This window comes from Akebia trifoliata, chromosome 8 (assembly GCF_017979445.1).
Source record: "Akebia trifoliata isolate Shusen 1 chromosome 8, ASM1797944v1, whole genome shotgun sequence".
Lineage (NCBI taxonomy): Eukaryota > Viridiplantae > Streptophyta > Magnoliopsida > Ranunculales > Lardizabalaceae > Akebia > Akebia trifoliata.
The window spans coordinates 40,360,569-40,382,882 of record NC_141382.1 but is presented as its reverse complement, the minus strand read 5'-3'; the positions used below and the strand labels follow the sequence as shown (position 1 = coordinate 40,382,882).

The following is a 22,314-nucleotide window of genomic DNA, read 5'->3' as shown; positions in this document are numbered from 1 at the left end:
GTCAATGTATTGGGATGATTTGCAACACTTTAAGAAGTACTCATAAATCTTGTACTGAAGGCACAATCATTTGTGCATGATACATTATGAGATAATTTGATCTGAAACATAGCTAAATTCTCATCCAATGATCCCTATTGCCCTGTTTAGGTTACCGTTTCATTTTATCATTACGGGAGATTTGCAGTTTTGAATGGTGAAAACTTGGTTTTTTCTCTAATTGGCTTTGTATCACAAAATAAGTAATAGAACTCTAATCACCATTGGAGTTGAGTTTTTTGTTTTGGAAGGAACCACTTTTTGCCAAAATTATTGTCTTTGAAACACATTTATTTACTCACATATTTGTTCTCACAATAGTCACACATCTCCTTTGAAATATATTGGAATTGAGGATATATAAGTCACATGTTGAAGCACGATATCCAACTTTATTATTTAAGCAATAATTGACCGTATGTGTGGAGAAGATATTTGGTTTGATACGAGATAATTTGAAAAAAGAGATTTCCCCACTTCTGGGTTTTTGCATTCAGGTAAGTCTGATATTCATGTCTTGCTTGATGCGTCTTAGAAAGATAAATATGATCCAACATTTAATCTAATTTGATATATTTGCTATATTTTCCAGAAGGCACCCACAACTGTGCAAATACATAGTAGAAAATCATCTAAATCACCATGGGGTGCTCTCAATAGTCATTGAGCAATCATTGAAACAGTATTATCAAATTCTTGGATTCACTTATGAGTCATTTACGTGAAAATTATGTAAGGACTACATTGTCTTTCTTTTTTCAATTTGATGCTGGAATTTGAATTGTTTTTCTTTTACACCTCTAAATTGATTATAAGCATTGCAACTCCAGAGAATTTGTTGCTATCTTGCTGATTTTTCTTTTAGAGTAGAAGAGTATAGATACAACCCTGAAGCAGATTTCAGTTTGATGGACTTGCATGGTGTTACTGATTGAAGATGAACCAATAAGTTAGGGAATAATTCACAAAATATAACTTATAACAAAAAGTAACTTAAATTCCTTAAACTGTATTACTGTCTTAAAATACTAATAAATATAATTTGGAGAACTATGTTCAATCACGAGGCTTAGAAAATGTGGCAGTTAAATCTATTTTGAGTTTCACCTCTACATCCTCAGACGAAGCTACACAGGCTGCTTCTTCAAAAAGTCGAGAAAACTTATCAACATTGAACAATTTTTCAAATGGATGACCTTTATTTGCTGACATCTCCCCTTTATCTCTGGTGTTAGTGAATTGAAAATACCCACAATCTCTGAGGCATTTTTCAAATACACTGCCTTTATTCTTCGTGTTTGCTTTGACGATGAAATTTACAATCATTCCTCATTGACAATTGGGGCATGCAAATTTTTTTTAACAATCTGGTGCAAAATGTCTCAATTCATTACAAGACCAACATGCATACGTGCGTTTTCCATCCATACTTCAACTTGGTGGAATATATAGACTAAAATGAGTAAATACACATAATAACTCGTATCAATTCAATAATTTATTCAAAACTACTATAAAAATATACTTCCATACCCTGTCTGGAAGGTCTTAAAGTGACCAATTTAGCTATTAAGCCTATAATAAAGTATAGGATAGTGGGAAGTGGTTTGAATGATGAAGACAAATTTTATATGAAATCTTGAATTAATTGAGAAAGTAAGTCTTATTTCTCCTTAAGAGGGGATGGGGGTAAAATTTTGAATTGCAGTTACCAGTACCATAGGGTAGTAAGTAAGATTATATTTGACATTTTGTGTATATTAGACTTTAAAATCAATTTTATGCAATCAGGTACCTCTAGATGTGCTTCACTGGATTTTAAAGTAATTGAAGCCACTTCTGTGAAAGGCATCTTCTATTGAAGCCATAGTCATTTGTGCCTCGATAACAAAACAACTTCAATTAGACCATTAGCTCAATTCATAAGCTAAGAAGCTATAAAATTACTCCGATAACTAAAGAACTTCAATTAGATCATAAGCTAAATTCATAAGCTAAGAACCTATAAAATTAAATCATAACTTTATAACAATCCCATTAATTGTTTTCAAAATAACATATACAAATAAACATTTCAAATCTAACAAAATACTTATGGAGAGGTGAGGAATTTTGTGGCGTCTAAAATCAGTTTGTAAACATACAAAACAAATTGAAGAGGTTTATGTCAAGGAGTTAGGGCAAAGATAAACTTATGAATAGGTGAGGAATTTGTGGGGTTTAAATGGATTGAAGATCAATGATGGTCAACATGCGACAGCAGGGACTTCAAATCGGCAATGGCGATTCAAATCGTAAATGGAGAAAAATCATTTTTTGTTTTCTTTTGACTGTTGAAATAACACAGACATATAAACATTCCAATGGGAAAGAGAAGAAAAATTAAAAATAAATCTGTGTAAGTGAAAGAGAGAAACTTACGGTGAGATTGACGACGAAACAACGGCGAGATTTCAATCAATTTCAACAAAACAATTCATAAACTCGCTCTATGTGATAAGTATCCATGAAGATGATGATGGTAGATCAGAGGTTTGGACAACAACGATAATGATAATGAGGACGATGACGGTTGGGCGATTGAGCTCGACGAGATTTTGATAACTCTCTTAGTCTCTTCAAGTTTCAATCAATTCATGTGTTTGATTTAAAGTTGAAATATTAAGATGAATAGAAGACAATGAAGTTAAATCATTCAAGTGGACAAGAGTATTTTAGTCAAAATATCAAGGTCACTATAACAAACTTTCTAATTTGTGTATTAAAATAAAAGTAAGGCTGTTTCATTACCAAAGCATACTTATGAAATTTGTTGGCAAAATTCCCTAATAATAATAATAATAAAAAAGATAACTTCTATTGCCACATCAATCTTTATAAAGAGCACCCCATGATGTACGATAATCCTTCGGAAATTGATTTACATATGAATTGGGGTGCTCTTAGCAAAAGTAGGTATGGCAATAGAATCTGTCCAGGCGAACCCTCTTCACTATCGCCCTCTCCAGTAGTCCAAGAACCAACAGCAAGGAACTAGGGTTTGCCAGACAAAAATTAGGGTTTCTTTTCTCAACTAATCGATGAATTTGGTCTTAAAATATTCAATCACGCGGGATTTTCAAATTATTCTAATCTGAATTCTCTCTAGATATCATCATCGTCTTCTGTTTTACAAAATTTTCATATATTTCTCTTCAACTATGGCTGCTGTTCTTGACCTAATTCCTGTCTTTTCAGGGCATCGCTCTTTATTGCCCTCATCTTCTTCTTCTTCTTCTTCTCGTCTTCTTTCTTCTTCGTCTTCCTTTTCTGTGAATCGATGGACGAAAAATGGCGGGAAAAGGTTCCATAGTAGGAGAGATGTCTGGAAATCGAACGTTGGAGTTTGCAGAGCGATGGTTCAACAAACATTCCAAGGAGCTTCGGCGAATTATGCGAAAGAGATGGAGAGGCTTTCTGCAAAGGAATCTCTAATTCTTGCTGTGAGTTAATTTTTTTCTTCGACAGTTGGAAAGGTTCAGTTTCTATCTTGAAAATGTTATCTCATGAAAACCTCTGAATTATCATCATAATTTGATTTTGGTACTCGCTTATCCCTGTTCAAATTGCCAGAACACCTTCATATGGACACGTGTCCAACAAAGATTGAGACTTGATTGTTAACTATGGAAGCTTAAGGAATTATCAGTCACAACTGTGCAAAGTGGTAGACTCATTCACAAACAGTCACTTAGTTGCAATAAGAGAAAACCACATCTCTATAGTGTGTGTGTGTGGCATTGAGGATAACCCACGTCTCAAAGAGTCTTAAGTCTCACACTACGTGGGTGGACGTCCAACATGGTCAATTTGTATTGCAACGATCGAAAATTCAAGGAAGAAAGGCCTTTGGTAAAAATATCTATTTGACGAAATTTTAGGAAGTAGTTAGGATGTTTATTTTTTGAAATTAGTATTTCAAAATATAAATTTAAGTTAGATAGTTTCCTCCTTTTTGCTGTAATTAGTTGTTCCTTTTTTATAGAAAAATTAGTTCCAAAACTGGTACTACTTTGCTATAAATCTATGCATTATTTCATTATTTTTTTAAGTAGAATAATTATTTATTCTTCTCAAAAGTTACATGGTATCAGAGCCTTGTGCTCTAGATCTGATTTTCCATGGCGAAGACAGCGATGATCGGCGCAACGAAAAACCCTACTGCCTCGGCAGATTCCTCCGAGATCACCCAATTGATGACATCAACATCATCTGGCAAATCTCTCTCCCAGGTTTCTAACCTGCAACTCATAGTTCACAAACTCGATGGGAAAAATTATCTCGAATGGGTGCAATCTATGAAATTGACGATTGATGGAAGGGGTAAATTGGGACATCTGACAGGCAAAGTAACACAACCTGTAGCGACTCACCCATACTTGAAAAAATGGCGATCTAAAAATTCTCTTGTCATTGCATGGCTCATCAATTCGATGGAGCCAGCAATGGGAAGTCCTATTTGTTCTTACCGACAGCCAAAGAAGTTTGGGAGACCGTGCGAGATTGTTATTTTGATTTGGAGAATTCATCACAGATTTTCGATTTGAAGACATGACTCTAGCAGTCAAAGTAAGGTGATCATGAAGTTACCATTTATTACAACGAATGGTCATTTTATGACAGGAATTGGATCAGTGTTGCGATAATGATTGGGAAAATCCTAATGATTGTGCTCATTACAAAAAAAGGGAAGAAAATGATAGTGTGTATATGTTACTTGTTGATCTAAATTGCGGTTTGGATGAGGTTAGATGGAGAATTTTTTGTTGGAAACCTTTGCCCTCAATCCGTGAGGTGTTTTCTGAAGTTCGCCGTGAGGAGTCCCGACGAAGGATAATCTGCGAAATCCAGAGCTGAGTCCAAACAATGAACTAGAGGGTTCGGCTCTCGTGTCTAGAGAATTGGATTTCGAAGGTGACAAAAGGAAGAAGCCGTGGTGCGAACACTGTAGAAAGCCATGGCACACGAAGGATACCTGCTGGAAACTTCACGGTAAACCACCAAACTGGAAGAAGAAGAATAGTGGAGAAGGACGTGCATTCCAGATTGCAATTGAGTATTCTCAAGAGCATCAAGTCAATTGGGAAATGGTCTCGTTCACAAAGGAGCAATTAGAGTACCTATACAAATTGTTTCAATCTCCAAAATCATCTGTAACTCCTTACTCTTTAGCTCAGAAAGGTAACTCTTTTATTTTAGCCTTCCTTAGTGTCTTCTCAAATTTTGTAAATCCTTGGATCATCGATTCTAGAGCGACTGATCACATGACCGGTTGCTCAAAACTTTTTTCCTTTTATAGTCCTTGTGCAGGCAATAAAAAGGTCAAATTGCATATGGTGCCCTTTCTGCCATAGTTGGAATTGGATCTGTTCAACTCTCTTCTTCCTTAATTCTTCATTATGTTCTTCATGTTCCGAACTTTTCTTGTAATTTATTGTCTATTAGTAAAATCACTCTTTATCACAAATGTTGTGTTAATTTTTTTCCATCATTTTGTGAGTTTCAGGATTTGAGTTTGAGGAGGTCGATTGGCAGTGTGTTGGACTCTACTTTTTTGAAGATGGACCCAACTCGAGTAGACTAAACATTAGTACTTGTTTTAATTCTGTTTCTGATTCCAGAGATAATGAAATAATGTTATGGCATTATAAATTAGGCCATCCAAGTTTTCAATATTTAAAGTATTTGTTTCCGATTCTTTTCAGAAATAAAAATTCATCTTTTTTTTTAATGTGACATTTGTCAGTTTGCTAAACACCATCGTAATTCTTTTTCTCCCCAATCTTACAAAGCGTCTAAGCCATTTGCAATTATCCATAGTGATGTTTGGGGACCTTGTCAGGTGCCTACAAATTCTTAAAAAAGATGGTTTGTCACATTTGTTGATGATCATACACGGTAAATTTGGGTTTATTTAATGAGGGAAAAATCTGATGTAGAAGCGGTTTTTAAAATTTTTTACACCTGGTGCAAAGAGTACTCTAACAAAGTTTTGGGGAATTTTTTCTTAGAAACAGGGATTGTTCATCAAAGTTCTTGCAATGATACTCTTCAACAAAACGGAGTCGTTGAAAGGAAAAACAAACACCTATTAGAAGTAGTTCAGGCATTGCTTTTCACAACTAAAGTACCTAAATATTTTTAGGGCGAGGCTATTCTCATTGCAACTTATTTTATAAATCGAATGCTTAGTAAGGTTTTAAACTTTGAAACTCCATTGGTTTTTTTCCATAAGTTTTATCCTAATAATAGGCTCTCATCAAATTTGTCTCTAAAGATATTTGAGTGCACTGTTTTTGTTCACATTCATGATCATAACCAAGGAAAACTTGAACCTCGAGTTCGAAAATGTGTTTTTGTTGGATATGCCTCTAATCAAAAGGGATACAAATGTTTTGGCCTGGTTACTAAAAAATTATGTCACCATGGATGTAACTTTTTTTTGAACAAAATTCGTTTTTTAGTACTCATCTTCAGGGGTGGAGAAAAAATGAAGATTCGGATGTATATTTCCAACTCAAAGATGTGTCGATTGATCATTCCCTTGCACCCATAGCCGAAGTTGACCAGTCTCCTGCACCCTTAGCCGAAGTTAAGAACCCAAACATTATTGTACTAGATTTTTGTGAATTAGGTTCTTTAAATAATAAAAATACATGCCCATCCTTAATGCCACCACATGAAAGTCATGAATCCAATGAATCAAACATGGAAAAAATGAGCACCAAGAACACAGGGATAATACCCTTTGATATTGTTTACTCACGAAAGAATACAACTCAAGGAGAAGAGTCGATTGATCTCCCACACCGCCATGAGTTTACAAATCCTCCAGGTAATGTTTTCTCTGAGCCTGCACAATTAGTCCCATCTACTTTAGGTACTAATCCTAGGTTTGAGTCTAGTGAGTCCATTGATTCTAATATTCCTATTGTTGTTCGAAAAGGTGTAAGGTCATGTACCAAACATCCATTGTCTAATTATGTGTCATATGAAAATTTTCACCCAATTTCTGTGCTTTTACCTCACAAGTGTCTTGTATGGAGATTCTTAAAAATGCGCAGGATGCTCTAAAGGTTCCCGAGTGGAAGGAGACTGTTTTTGAGGAGATCAAGGCTCTTGAGAAAAATCAGACATGGAGATGGTGGATTTGCTTAGAAGAAAGACAATTGTGGGGTGCAAATGGGTGTTCACAGTTAAATACAGGTCAAATTAATCACTTGAAAAGTATAAAGCTAGGTTGGTTGCTAAAGGATTTACTCAGACCTATGGCATTGACTACTTAGAAACCTTTGCACCTGTAGTAATGTTAAATACTGTGAGAGTTCTCTTGTCACTTGCAGCAAATCTTGATTGGCCCTTGCAGCAATTAGATGTGAAAAATGTTTTTTTTAATGGAAACTTGGAGGAAAAGGTATATATGGATGCACCATGGGCTTCGATGGGAAATTTGGTTCGAATGTGTGCAGACTGAAGAAATCCTTGTATGGGTTGAAACAGTCACCAAGGGTCTGGTTTGAGAGGTTTTCTCAGTTTGTTAAAAGCCAAAGGTACACTCAGGAACAGGTTGATCACACCATGTTTGTAAGATGCTTGCAGGATGGAAAGATAGCTGTGTTAATTGTTTATGGAGATGACATAATCCTCACTGGGGATGATTTGCTTGAGATGAACCGATTAAAGAAGTCTCTTGTATCAGAGTTCGAGATCAAGGATTTAGGGTCTCTAAGATACTTTCTCGGGATGGAGATAGCTCGGTCGAGGAAGGGAATTGTTGTTTCACAACGGAAGTATGTTCTTGATCTACTTAAGAAGACCAGAATGAGTGGTTGTAGACCAGCAGACACCCCAATTGATCCCAATCAGAAACTTGGAGATAACAAAGAAGATGATCATGTAGATACATCTCGGTTTCAGAATTTGGTAGGGAAACTGATTTACTTATCACATCATGGTCAAATATTGCATTTTCCATGAGTCTAGTAAGTCAGTTTATGCATTCACTCTATGAGAAGTATCTTGAAGCAACTTATCCAATCCTGAGATATTTGAAAGGTACACTAGGTAAAGGCTTACTCTTTCAGAAGACTATACAGCAAAGCATTGACGCCTACACTGATGTAGATTGGGTAGGTTCAATTACTGACAAGAAATCTACGTCAAGGTACTGCATATATGTATGAGGTAATTTAGTTATGTGGAGTAAAAAACAAAACGTGATAGCAAGAAGCAGTGCTGAAGCAGAATTTCGTGTTATGGCTCATGGGGTTTGTGAGATGTTATGGCTAAAGAAGGTACTAGAAGAATTGAAGTTACCAGTGAATATGCCAATGAAATTGTACTGCGACAACAAGGCCGCCATCAGCATTGCACAGAATCCAGTACAACATGATCGTACAAAGCAGGTGGAGATTGATAGGCACTTTATAAAGAAGAAGATTGACAGTGGAGCTATTTGTATACAAATAGCCGATATCCTTACCAAAGGATTGTTCAGACCTAAATTTGAACTTCTTGTTAGCAAGTTGGGCATAATTGATATCTATGCACCAACTTGAGGGGGGGGGGGGTGTCGAAATTTTAGGAAGTAGTTAGGATGTTTATTTTTTGAAATTAGTATTTTAAAATTTAAATTTTAGTTAGTTAGGCAGTTTCCTCATTTTTTGTTGTAATTAGTTGTTCCTTTTTTATAGCAAAATTAGTTCCAGAACTGGTACTACTATTTTGCTATAAATATATGTATTAGTTCATTATTTTTTTAAGTAGAATAATTATTTCTTCTTCTCAAAAGTTACACCTCCTTTAAATGACTTGGAATAAATTGAATACGAGAACCGCAAACAACTTGTTCTCAGACAAAATGATAATAAATTTCTATGAGAATCGTTCGGGCATGTAAAACTGGATTTGCAACTAGGCAAGTTTCACTGCGGTTGTCACATAATAGAACAATAGAATTTGTGGAGAAAATACCCAAGTCTTGTACAATATACCAAATCCAAACGATATTGGCCACAACATGAGCTAAGGAACGATATCCAACTTCCGTAGTGGAACGAGACACCATTGGTTGCTTTTTTTGGAGCCCGAAGAAATTATATTAGGCCCAAAAAGATATAGAAACCAGTTGTTGAGCGGCGTTCATCCAGAAAACATCCCAATCGGCATCACCATATGCCCATAGCTGCAAAGATGGGGAGAATGTAAATCGTTTTTCGTAACCTAGAGTGCCCTTCATGTGGGGCACTACTGCTTTGAAGCCATTCTCTACTTCTTTCTAGTTGTAGTCAATTGGTGCCTACTTCTTTATACGAAGGATGGAAGCTCTTAGCAGCATTGAACAACGCATCTTACTGCTCGTCTGGAAGTCTGGTAGTTGAAAACAATATTTTAGGTCCAGATTGTATTCAGTAAGTTGGATAACTCAATTCCAATCTTTTAGCTGTATTGCGCCACAAGATCTTCTATATGCTTAACACATGCAAAAAATAAAAGAGAGATTAGGAGAATCTTAGGAAAAAGACAAAATAGGAAGGTGTGTAGATTATGTGGAAGAGAGAAAATAAAGGTGAGGGTTGTGTTGGTCTCTCTTTTTGGAATTTTTTTTTTCTTCACCCTCAAGTCATTGTTTTCTTCTCTAAAAATCCATCTTTAGTCCTCCTTTAGCATTTTAAGTCTTGAACTCCTATAAGAATAAAATTAAAACAATTAGGCTCTTATAACCTCATCAAATATTAAATAATCAACATCAATTGACGTAAAATATTGCTATTTATACATTTATAACCTGGATCTTTAGAAAAATAATCATCGAACAGTTGATCATGACTTTTTCTTCATTCGCAGTGGATACTCCTATCCTAAAACAGAGTCACCGTGTTTTGTTTTTTTTTTTTCTTGTATCTTCTCTTAAATTTTTTACTATTTCAGCATTATCCCCTCCTGAAGAGCCACAAGTGCCATTATTTATTTATTTCCATAGAAAAATGAAGAAGAGAAAGATGAAAAAGAAGTAAGCTAAAAACACTTTGAAGGCCCCATTTTTTTTTGATAACCAGGTATTCCTGTAGACAACGGACTGGGCATGTATCTTGGCTTTGCCTAGTCCATAGACCATGGTCTCGTCCAAGGACTAGTCCTCGGGCACGTGCAATGCCCGCACATCACACGCACCAGGTAAGTGAGGGTGTGCCCCTAAGGAATTAATGCTCATACTGGGTATCGAACTCACAATCTATGAGCATTATCTACCTATCTGTCCAAAATTGACATTGAGCCAACCTCTTGGGTTATTGAAGGCTCCATACTATTGACAATACTGGAGATGAGTTGAGTAATGAATCATACGTGAAGGAGCTTATTTATAGAAATATAATGTCTGTAATTTAATTTGAGGAAAAAGTGAAAAATGAGATAAATAAATTTGGTAGAGAAGGTTTTTAGAGGGAAGGGAAAATTGAGAAGGAAAGCGGTTTTGGAGGGAAAGAAATAGAGGAAAGATAAAAGGGGAAATAGTTTTGGAGGAAAAAATGAAAGAAAGAGATGATGAAAATTTTAAAAATGATCTAAGGTAAAAATTTGAGTTTACCACTGAGTGCTCCATATCAAAAGAAACTTTTACTCAAATCTGAGTCAAGATTTAATTCATGGTTGGAGATGACCTTACAATTGAACAAAGTGACAAACTAAGTTACAAAGAGTTATTATTATTTTTTGATAGGCACAAAGAGTTACAAGTTAGTTACAAAGAGTGAGTTAGAGGGGTATTATTGAAAATGGGGTAAGTGAGGAAAGATAGTAAAGTTAAAGGGGCATTATTGAAAAGGGGGTAAAAGAAGAAAGATATTAAAATTGGTGGGATATTATTGAAAAAAGGGAAAGGGAGGGGGAGGGGGGAGGAAAAACAATAAAGTTGAAGAGGGTGAAGGAGAAAGGCAATAAAGTGAGTAGTGTGGACCCCACTCTACATTTTTCCTTTTAGGGAATTTTATACAATTGTTATTTTGTGCTATTGGTTCCTCTTAATTCTCTCTAAAATGTGTAAATAATTTTCCATTTCAGTTTAAGGATTCTGGGGGCTTCGAGTCTTTAATAAATGGAAAGACAACAGATGTGCAGCGAATTGATGTGAATGAGAGAATTACTAGTCTTGAGCGGCTCAATCCCACCCCACGACCTACAACGTACACAATCTTTCATTTATTGTTTTTCATATTAGATATTTTTTAATGTTTACTTATTAATTTATTCAATCCAGGTCACCATTTTTGGAAGGTCGATGGAATTTCGAGTGGCTTGGGTCTGGTAGCCCAATATTATTTGTTGCAAGATTCTTCTTTGAGTGAGTTTATTTATTTATGGATCCCCTGAATCTTCTCTTTATAAAACTTGATTGATTGCATAGTATTTGAAGTTTGAGTCACATCTGATTTCAATGATCTTCTAGTGGGGCATCTCATGGTATTACATTCAATTTAATGGAAGCTAATTGCATCATTGCACCTTGATTTCTTCATAGGAGATTCCCATCAAATTTAGGAAATCTTTTAGCGATGGATTTGATGATCAAGGATGGATATGCAAAGTCTACAGCAAATTTGAAGCTCTTGAACTCGGTAATTTATTTATTTATTATTGTGTGATTTAGTTATCCTCAGTAGGGATATCTAAATCCGTTCCCTCTACATGTATCAAAGTGTGGTGAAGTACAGATTCTCCATCACAAATCGTTGTTCTATATTCTGTTGTTATTTACATTGCAGTCTTTGTATTATGCACTCTATGAAGTGTTCGCTTATCACATCCATGTAAAATTTATTTAATTTGTTTCAATTCATATAATTGTTTGCTAGTATTAAGAAAGTCACCACTCACTGATGTCTAGTTCTTTGCTAATTGGGCAAAAATTCTTGACTCGAATTAAATATCACTAATTGATGCCCCTTCTTTACATAGAACTTTGGATCCAAGATTTTTTTCTTCAAGACATTTTAGTTCCAGAGGAGTTTTCAATAAAGATGTACATGGATGAAAACTAAATGAGATTTGAAGCAGTGTCGTGCATCTGTGAAGATGCTAGTTCTCTCTCTCTCTCTTGATAAGTATATTGGTTCTCTCGTAACTCTCAACTAAATAACAAGTCTCAGGAATAATGCCTTTTATGCCTATCTTGGGAGTTAAATTTAGTTGATTGAAGTAACAGAACGCTAAAACCACATAATTGCTTGCAATTTATTGAATTGACCTTACTTTAGCAATGGCAATCAGCATTATCAACACTTCTGCAATGCAGCAAAGAGACAGAACAGATGTTATCGTTGGTTCATTGAGTTTACTTGATGGAAAAGCAACATCTATATACTTATAAAAAAAAAAAAACAACAGTGCTATGCATGAGCCAGCTTTAGTCAAACAGGGAGATAAGTACGTGGTGTACCTGAACTTGTAACTGATTTTGCCGTGCCTTAACCCATTGAAGTGCAGGGCTAGTAGGCTGGTATTTGTAAGATACTTTAAGTAATCTCTTTTAACTAAGCTTCATTAGAATAGAGCAATTTTTGAAATCAGAATAATTCCCACTAGTCCAATTACCATTCTAAGAATTCTGATGCTATAATGTTGAAATAAAAGTAGCTATAGGGTAAATCCTGTTTTTACTCCCCAACATGTGCCCTCGTTTATTTGCATTTTATTTTAGATTGTCCTGGTCGTTATTTGTTAGATGCCTCTTAAATTCTTTCTGCTGACATCAGATAGAGAGCAAATTCATTCTGACCACCAAGTTATCTGTTGAGGGACCACTTAGAATGAAAGAAGAATATGTTGAAGGTGTTTTTGAAACACCAACCATCAATGAAGAGGCAATACCTGAACGGCTAAAAGGAGCATTTGGCCAAGTAGTTGGCACGCTGCAGCAACTTCCTGTGCCTGTTAGGGATGTGATGTCCAATGGGGTGAAACTTCCGCTCAGTAAGGATTTCCATGCTATTTTGCCTTGTTCTTTATGTGTGTGAAAAAGGAAAATTTAAGATTTGAGCATCTATCATGGTAACCCTTAAGACTGCTAGTCTGGATCTGCATCATCCTTTGTGGTTAATTACTATAATGTTGCTTGAAACTCAAAATCATGCATTGACCATATATATGAAAAATGGTAAATGCGGATCTTTAGAGAGAGGGTGTCCTTGGGCTTTCATGATTTTCCTTTTATTACTTATCAAAAAAAAAAAAAAAAAAATTCTTAAATCAACTTCCAAGTTTACTCTCTACCTAGAATGTTGTTGAATGTTCGGAATTTTTGAGAATCCACTGCTACCCCTCCTTTGGTGAACTTCTAGGATGTGGTCTACATGGCTTACTTCCCGTTGCGTGTTTTGTGCTTGGGGAGAGTACGATCAACTTTTGATGTTTTGTACTAAGTTAGAGAGTTGACGATGTAAGCTATTTGAAAGCTGTGTACAAGCCCCATCTTGTCCAAGTATGTTTGGTGTTGGCTTAAACTAACTATTAGGAGAGGCCACGTGTGATCCACATGTGATGCTTGTTCAACCGAAGAACTGCCCGCGGATAAGGACTTAGATTACGTGGTTAGATTTAGGAGTTTGACTAGGATCCAATGCCCAAAGGGACCAACACGTGGCCCTAAAGACACTGTTTGGTTGGGAAGAAGACAAGTCAGACCTGCCTGTTCGTTATGAAGGGAAGAGGTGAGGTTAGGTGGTGGTGAGGGAGGAATGACAGTGACAACCAGAGAGAATGGGGACCCATGGATGCTAGGACAGAGTTTCGGCTCTTGCGGTCCAGAATCCTTGTCCCACCAATGGGACCACCCTACTTTAAATAGAGGATCCCTCTCTCTCTGCTTGCCCAGGCAATGTATAACAGCTAGGATGTCAGTGATAGGCAGGAATGGTCGTTGTCCAAGGCTGACCTCCTCTCTATCAGTGTCAATAGAGGTCAACCTTGGATAACAAACCTTCCTTAGGATTGACTAAAGGATATGTTAGCAAGGCTGACACATTCCTCCTGCGACGACAGGTTTCCCTAGGGATTGATAGAGGAAAAAAAGGGATGTCGGACACTTCTTTAGGATAGAAATCCCAGGGTATTGCCATCCTTTGATCCTGACAACCTCAGCATGCCTCTCATCCTACGACCACCAAACCTTAGGCTTAGAAACCTCCCCCCTTTGTACCCGCGTGACTTCATCTGACTTGTTTCCCAAGAGTTGATGGCGCACGAGTTGCATTGTGTGTCTTAGGCAACACGTTACCCATGGCACCCGCCATCGTAATGGCGTGGTTGTTGATAGTAGATTTGCCATATCCTTACGCTAAGGACTCAGCAGGTGGTCTTGTCGGCGTGCGTATGTCCAGTTGGCGCCCTCGGGATGTGTGACCAGAAACGCCTATCAACAATGCTTCAGTTTTAATACTGCTTAAATTTTTTTTACCAATTATATAATTGATAATCTTGAAGTGCATTAGGTTTGCCACACCCTAGTTGTATGCTATAATGTCTTTTTGATGTCTTGAAAATTTGTTTTTGAAGCTAATATTGAAGAAAGATAGAGATTAAACATTTATGCCTTTTATGTAGATATTTTGAAACTTCAATATTTGTATTGAATATTGCTTCGAATTTCATTAAATTTAAAACCTTGATCCTATAGTTTGGGAACTGATCCTTCTTTGAACTCCTCTCCCAAAATGTTGGAACCTTGCCACCAAAATGAGGAACCTTGGTCAATCTAATCTATTCATCATCATCATCGAAGATTTGGGCTTTGCTAATGTATCTTATTCCTCCATTCAATTATATCCATAGCCACATCTTATGTTAGTGAAAGTGAGTTCATATATGCTCTCACTATCTCAATCCACATTCTCTTGGGCCTTCCTTTTGCTCTTTCAAAACCTTAAACTTATATATTCTTTCTAATTGGGGCTATAATCAGCCTTTGTTGAACATGCCCAAACCATCTCAATCAAGTTTTTCTTCATTTATTACCTATTGGAGCTACTCCTACATTTTCTTGAAGGTCGCTGTGTCATTACTTACAAAATGGGATAAGCAACTTAGAGAAGAGAATTATAACCTCTCTAGAGGGACTGAGGATGTTTAGTGGATCTATGGTGGCTCCAATTCCCGTTAGCCCTATTAAATGATGTCAACATGATAAGGGTGAGGGATGAAGGGGTTAACTTTCGGTTTCAAAAAGTTGTCTTCGTGAGTTCATGCTCCAAACAGAGATGCATTGCCAAGAACCATAATATCATCTTAATTGCACCCTTTAAGAAAAATTATACTATTTCTCTAATTTTTTCAGTATATGGTTTTAATGCCAATTCCCTTTAGACTCGACTGTACCTGGGAACCAAAACCGACAAGTACCTGTGGTTCTTACCGGTTCCTCTTCTGGTTCTTAATGGGAAGGTATGATGGTTCTCGGTTCTAGGTACCTCAGGAACTGAACTAGAAATGACCTGTTTACACCCCTAACAAATGTCCCTGCATTTTGGGTTTCTCAAGGGTGTCCTGCCAACTACTTCATGCATTGACCCACGTTTTGATTACTCAGCGTAGAGAGGGTGTGGAGGAGGCTCGTCATGGGGGAAGTGTCACATGAGAGAAGCTTGTGTGAGGTTTCTTGTGCCCTGCTTTGACCAATTACATGTCCGATAAGAGGCTGTTACAATAGCCAATGAAAGGGGGTGCTAGAGGATGTGTCTAGGGATGGAGATGAGGAGAGAAAGAAGTAGAGCAAATGGGCTAGGAGAAGATCAAGATATGCTTGAATGACAGTCCACTTTCCTTTCCAGAGGGTCTGTATTTGTAGAATCTTGATTACGTGGGAAAATATGAAAATGTCAGTCTCCTGATGTGTCTTGGTTGGCACTGATCACGCTATTCTGTGTCACACATCAATGTGACAGCATTCTGCTTTCAAAATGAAATCATTCTCTTGATGGAGGCTCATGCATGATGTCACCTTCGATGTGATCAAAGCGAAACGGCAACACATGCGGGTCACTTCCTCATGGCCTTCAAACCTTAAAAAACCTTTCCACCTCTTTTGCGTGCTTGAAGGCAGCCAACTTAGATTGCACATTGCATCATAGCTTTAGCTGGTGTTAGATGCCATGTGACCAACACATAACGCCTAATTGATACTTTACAGCTATATATAGCTCTACACCTTTATTCTGTGAATCCTAACCTCTCTAGAGTTTGTTATATGCATCTCTTCAGAATATTTTTGTTTTAATTTCCAAGCCACTGTTCTTGACAACCATTGACATCTTTGACTTGTTCAATTCCTCTGAATTGGTTGAGATGATTTCTCCAAAACTAGAAATATTGATGTTTATTGTGGAGTTTTTGGAAAATAATAAAGGACTTGTTCTAGATTCCCATTTTAGATCTCTCTCATGAATGGACACTAAATTCTATTTCTTTTATGTCATTCAGGTGGGACTTTTGAGAGACTATTTATGATTTCTTACCTTGATGAAGAAATACTTGTAAGTTTCTTTCTAAGCTCGATCTACATGAAGGAATTTGCAAGATTGTTTTAAAAAAGAACAAAAGATAATTTTCCACTAAATCCAAAAATGGTAGACGTGCACCCTTTGATTTGTTATCTTGATGATATTTGCTGCAGCAAGGCCGAATTTATCCCAACCACACCTATTTGACCCTTGAATTTATCCTTTAATAAGTCAACAATGATTCAAATATTATATAAATAGAAAATAATGAATGGACCTCAAACAAAAAAAAAAAATCAAGTCATAAAAAATTGCTAGTATAAACTAATAAAAAATAATAATAATGATGGACCTACTTAAAAAAAAAGGAAAAAAAGAAAATAATGATGGCCCTAAAGGCCTTTGGTTGATCTGAGTGCCTCCTGTACTAATGGGTCTCACCCATTCATTGATCTTTGTTGTTCAAAAGATGTGGTGTTTCTTGGATGGGAGTGACTCATTTCCAACACCAGAACAATATGCTTTTTGACTTGAAAATTAACCGTCATATTTTTGCTCTCCAAGCGTGCCACGTAAGAGGTGGCCATCTATTGAATAAACCACGGCAGCGATGTGTTTTATGAGCCACCGTGATTGCAGGGTTTTATTTATTTTTTGTGTGGGGGGCAAGGGACATTTATCTTTCATTGTTACTTACTATTATAGATGCACTGACTAAGCTTTGTCTTCTATATCTTTCATTGTTACTTACCATTTAAGTTTTTTCATATTGACTTCTTCTTGTATCCACACTGTTTCTTGTCTTTTTAGAACCTTCAAATTGCTCATTTCTTAGTTAGAATTGTAATTGGCCTTCTTCATTAGATAAAGCTTCAATGATGATGAAGATGAATTGGCTTTCATTGCAGATGTGACATCTCAATCGATTTTCCATGTAGTTTATAATCTATTGGGGCTAATATATTTTCAGAAATGTTTGATTTTTTTAGATACACTAACCGTATAGAAATGTTTACTGTGTTACGCTTTTTATATCTATTAGGATAAGGATGTATCTTGTTTGTAATGTGTTGACATGCAGATTCATGTGCCATTGAAACAATAGAAGATTAAAAAAAAAAAGGCTCATAATTGTCACAATCACATAGGTTGATGATCGAATGTGTTGGGTTTTACAGATAATAAGGGACACTGCTGGAGTACCAGAGGTTCTAACCAGGTTGGATGATCCCCCTTCTCCCCTTGATGCCGAACCCGTCTTGGAGTATGAGAGCTAATCATCAACACATGATTCCTTTTCCAATATATTATTACATATGTACCAATTCCATGTTCTAACCAGGTTGGTAGGATGTTTATATTTTTCTACTTGTCTGTAAAACTATTAACATTTTGGTGAATTTTTTTCCATCTTAATTTGTGAAATTTCAAAGTCAATTGGCGGTGATGAAGTCAGTAATGTATCAATCATGTATGAGGTTGGTTGGTATCTAAGCGGTGACTCTTTAACCGAGGGTGGTGCTTGTAATCGATCATTCTGACTTTTCTATTTCACACGTTTTTTTTTGACAAAATGAAAAGTCTTCGTCCCTTCACAATGAAATTATGAAAAATTCTTGTGTCCAACGTCGTTGGATGCAATGCAAAACAGCTGAGAGAGGAAGTTCATGTTGCGAATCCCTAGGAAATTTATGATTTATCCTATGTCAGCCAGGACCCAGGAGTGACCAAAAAGCTTTCTGCTCTTTGATCGCTAGTGTCCACCCACATTGGACGTTTAACTTATGTTTGGATTGAGAGAAGAGAAACACATTAAGAGAAGAAAAGAGAAATTTCATTTCTCTCCACCATATTTGATTGATTGGAGAAAACTCGAGATGATTTTAGAATTTTAAAATATCTTAAAAGAGATTTAGGGGCAGAATTGAAATTATAAAATATTTTTAAAAGGATTTCTCTTCTCTCCCTACTTAACAATCCAAACAAGAAAACTAGAGAGGAAGTCATTTTTTTTTCTTCTCTCCATTTCTCTCAATACAAACACTGCGTTAAAAAGCCTATGATCCTTCTGTAGAGATTGAATCCTAGAAAACTTGGTCTAATCCCTAGGAAGTCTGACCTTTGGTTTCACTCAGTAAAATTAAAGTGCCAGGCCCCCTCTAATGAGCCCACCTATTCATTGGTGGAGATTGTTCAATCTGTGGACCAGACTCAATGAGATAGTGCGACGTGGGAATGAAAGAGGAATACAATTTACCTGGGGAATAAGCTTTACCCATTTGTCATTCTCTCATTGGTTCATTAGATGGCACTAGGATTTTCTTATTCTAATTAGTCACTAGTCCGATTTTATCAGCATCCCAAACTAAATCATACACTTTATATAATCAAACACAACTGTGGGTCCTAGTCTCTTTATCTCTCCACATAAAGAGGGGTCGGAATTTCATCTTGTTATGAATCTCGAGGATGATTTTTAATTTTGTTTCCGTTTCCCTTCTATCTACCTCCCTTTTCAAGAATACTCCTCCAAATATTATCTTTCCTCCATCACTCTTTTCCCAATAAAATAAGACTTCTTCTATTGTCATACCAATTTTTACTAATGCCATCCTAAGATGTGTGCTAATACTTTGGTGATTTACATATGAATTGGTGAGTCATTAGCAAAAGTTGGTGTGAGGGTATAATCTCTCTAAAATAACATCCTTCAAATTTTATTATCTTTTTTCTTCTACCCTTTTAACAATTTAACCCAAAAAGGCGTTTATGTTGTAGGTGTTGAAAAACTCAAGTTTGTAAGTAAAATTGACGAAAATTCTAGAGTACTCTGAGTCGGTAAGATACAATACCTTGGGATTCTACAGGAATCTGATCTCTAGAAAACCTACATTTCTGTGTCAAACATCAACCTTTAGCTGGACACCGAGTGTCCAACGTTGCTATATCTTAGAAAACTCTAAAATTTATTTATTTTATTTGTAGTTGGTTATATCACGTTTGAGGGTCTTAGTAGCTGGCATGGAAGAATATCAACCCTTTGAACTCTCAAGAAAAAAAAAAAAAAAACTCTACAAATAAAATAATACTGATCTGTAGAAAATATATGTTTTCCCACACGTCTCAGCCACACGTTTGATGAACAGCCGCAAACTTCATCTGAGGTTAGAAAAGTCCAATCTAATTTATGTTATTAAAAATGTAAAATATCTCTCTCTCTCTCTCTCTATTTAAAGAGGATTTGCATGACTATGGCTATGCTCATAGAAAGGATAAGAGAACATTTATTTAAAAAAAAAACATGGTGGCTACTCTTGAATTGCTGGAGACGACTCTCTATATAATAATGATAATTAATGTAAATAAAATGAGACTTGCAAGAAAAGAAATCATTCACTTGGCAACTGGAGACCTATTAATATTTAGAGAGAGAGAAATTAAAAAAGAAAAATCAAATTATTACTTTACAAGAGAAAAATGACGAACCCATTTAGAGTAGAAATGCCATTGAAATTTACTAGCTAAAGAAGAAGAAGAAATATAACTCTCTTATAGACTTTACAACATAATTTTTAGAGAATTAGATGAAGACACATAAATAAAAATTCAGTCAGAAAACATCTAAAACAGAAACTCTAATCTCACTGGCAAAGATGAGTCTCTCCAAACAAATCCATATAAGAATTAGAAGCATTAAAAGGAAGTAAAGGAAACCCATTAAGCCCTGAAACAAAACCATCCAAATCTCCAAACCCACTTGAAGAATTCTCATATCTCCACATTTCTTCTTCCTTAATTCTGTCTCCATAGGCCAAATTCTGGAACCCATTTTCGAATTCGATCGTTTTTGTCGGCTTAACAAACACAGTTTTTGATTCTTCTCTCTTCGCATTTGATGCTCCCTTCTTACCAGATTTCCGTTCAGTGGGTTTTCCAGTGAGTCTCTGAACTAGCTCTCGAAAATTTGCAACATCAGTTTTAATGATCTCTGGGGCAAATATGTGAATTATGCGGATTTTCGGCTTGAATTTCGATATTACGTGCGAGTCCTTGTTCATGAGTCGAGGAGATGGAGCCGTACTAGGCTCACACGTGTGTGGATTCACCATCCTTTGCATCACCAAAGCTCAAAGTTTAGAGAGAGAGAGAGAGAGAGAGATTGGTTTTGATGTTTGGAACTGTGAGGGAAAAGCCGGATAGGCTTTAAGCTTTAAATAAGAGGGGTTATAAACTTAAGGGTAATTTAGACATACTCCTCTGATTTTATGTAAATATTTTAGATACCCATTGTTTTTCAAACTGATGACATATCTTTTTGATCATGATCTTCATGAGAGACTACTAAAATGACTATAATGCCCCCGTTTTCAATCACTTGCCATTATTGTTATTATTTAAAAATAAAATAGACCTTTAATCTTCAACCTTGAAGATTAAAGGTTTATTTTTCAAACTGATGACATATCTTTTTTGACCATGATCTTCACGAGAGACTAATAAAATGACTTTAATACCCCCATTTTCAATCACTTGCCAAAATCCTTTGATTTTTTTTTTTCTAATTATTGTTATTATTTAAAAATAAAATAGACCTTTAATCTTCAACCTTGGATTTTGGTGACAAGATCACCACTTGTTCTCTATAGGTAGGCTAGAAAGCCCTACTAAGTCTTCTAGCCATACCACGTGAAGGAAAATTGACTATTTCATCCACATGGCTTGCTTAGAAGCCTTAGTCAGACTATACTTTTATGTTTCACAATGTTTGGTGAATGAGAAGAAAATAGATAATATTTTTATTTATGCATAATTGAACATGATGAAATTTTTGAGAAAAATCTGACTTGTTTTAGGAAAAGAAATTAATTAGGGCTCATAATAGACAATCTAACTTTTTTATTCTTAAAGATTGAAGTGGTTGAAGGGATACAATTTTAGGCAAAAAAAAAAAAAAAAAAGTTTTTTGCAAAGGATGAAGATAAGGGTATTATGGTCATTGTCTGTTAGTCTCTCATTGAAGATCATGATAAATGGGAGTATTTCATCTGTCTGGAATTATAGGGATATCTCGAATATTCACTAAGAATTTGAGGGATGTGTCTAAAAATTACCCTAATTGCAATTGGATCATCTAATGGGTATTTTGACTTACCTCCCTATGTTAGGCAGGCTATCTAGATCTGCCTTCCTGGATTATTAAGAGCTTTTGCCATACACTTGTCAAAGTTAATGGTCAAGGGAGATATTTCTAAATTATTTCTAATCTAGGAGGGTAATTGTAATATTTAAATAACAATTAGGTAACCAAGAAAATCTTATTTAATTTAAAAGGACAAAATCTGTCAGTTGAGGAGCAAGTATTGGATGAGCGAATCCTAGTCTGACAAAAGGCAGATTAGTCAATAAAGTAAGTAATAGATGAACTTCCCAAACACAGAAAGCTTCAACAACAAAATGTGTAAATGTGAGTTTCTAAATTCATCCTAGATAAACTGCCTATAATACCCCTGTGTCCTCTCACTGTAATAGGAAATATATAATGACCAAAATGACCCTTTTGTTCAACAATTTTAAGTTATAGTGTTTTTGGACTTGGACTCAGCTCATTTGGTTGATATAGCTTAATGCAATTTTGACGACCCTCAAAATTTTGAAATAATTTTAACAAAAAAGAAAAAAAGATAATGAAAGAAGAACTTGATGAGCTATATAATGTAAGAGATAAACCTCATAAAAATTTTCTTAA

The 22,314-nt window shown here is 35.8% G+C and overlaps 2 protein-coding genes across 2 annotated transcripts; one reads left to right on the top strand and one right to left on the bottom strand.

The window, feature by feature from the left end:
- Positions 1-2,970: 2,970 nt before the first annotated feature.
- LOC147396815 (putative plastid-lipid-associated protein 13, chloroplastic) lies at positions 2,971-18,005 on the top strand. Its single transcript, XM_086452019.1, has 7 exons — positions 2,971-3,521; positions 11,140-11,261; positions 11,336-11,419; positions 11,597-11,693; positions 12,831-13,047; positions 16,549-16,601; positions 17,747-18,005. Exons 1-7 carry the CDS (start codon positions 3,240-3,242, stop codon positions 17,843-17,845), a joined length of 954 nt encoding a protein of 317 aa, XP_086308145.1. The 5' UTR covers positions 2,971-3,239; the 3' UTR covers positions 17,846-18,005.
- Positions 18,006-20,209: 2,204 nt separating this feature from the next.
- On the bottom strand, positions 20,210-20,677 carry LOC147396814 (VQ motif-containing protein 25-like). Its single transcript, XM_086450171.1, has one exon. It carries the CDS (start codon positions 20,675-20,677, stop codon positions 20,210-20,212), a length of 468 nt encoding a protein of 155 aa, XP_086306297.1.
- Positions 20,678-22,314: the final 1,637 nt, after the last annotated feature.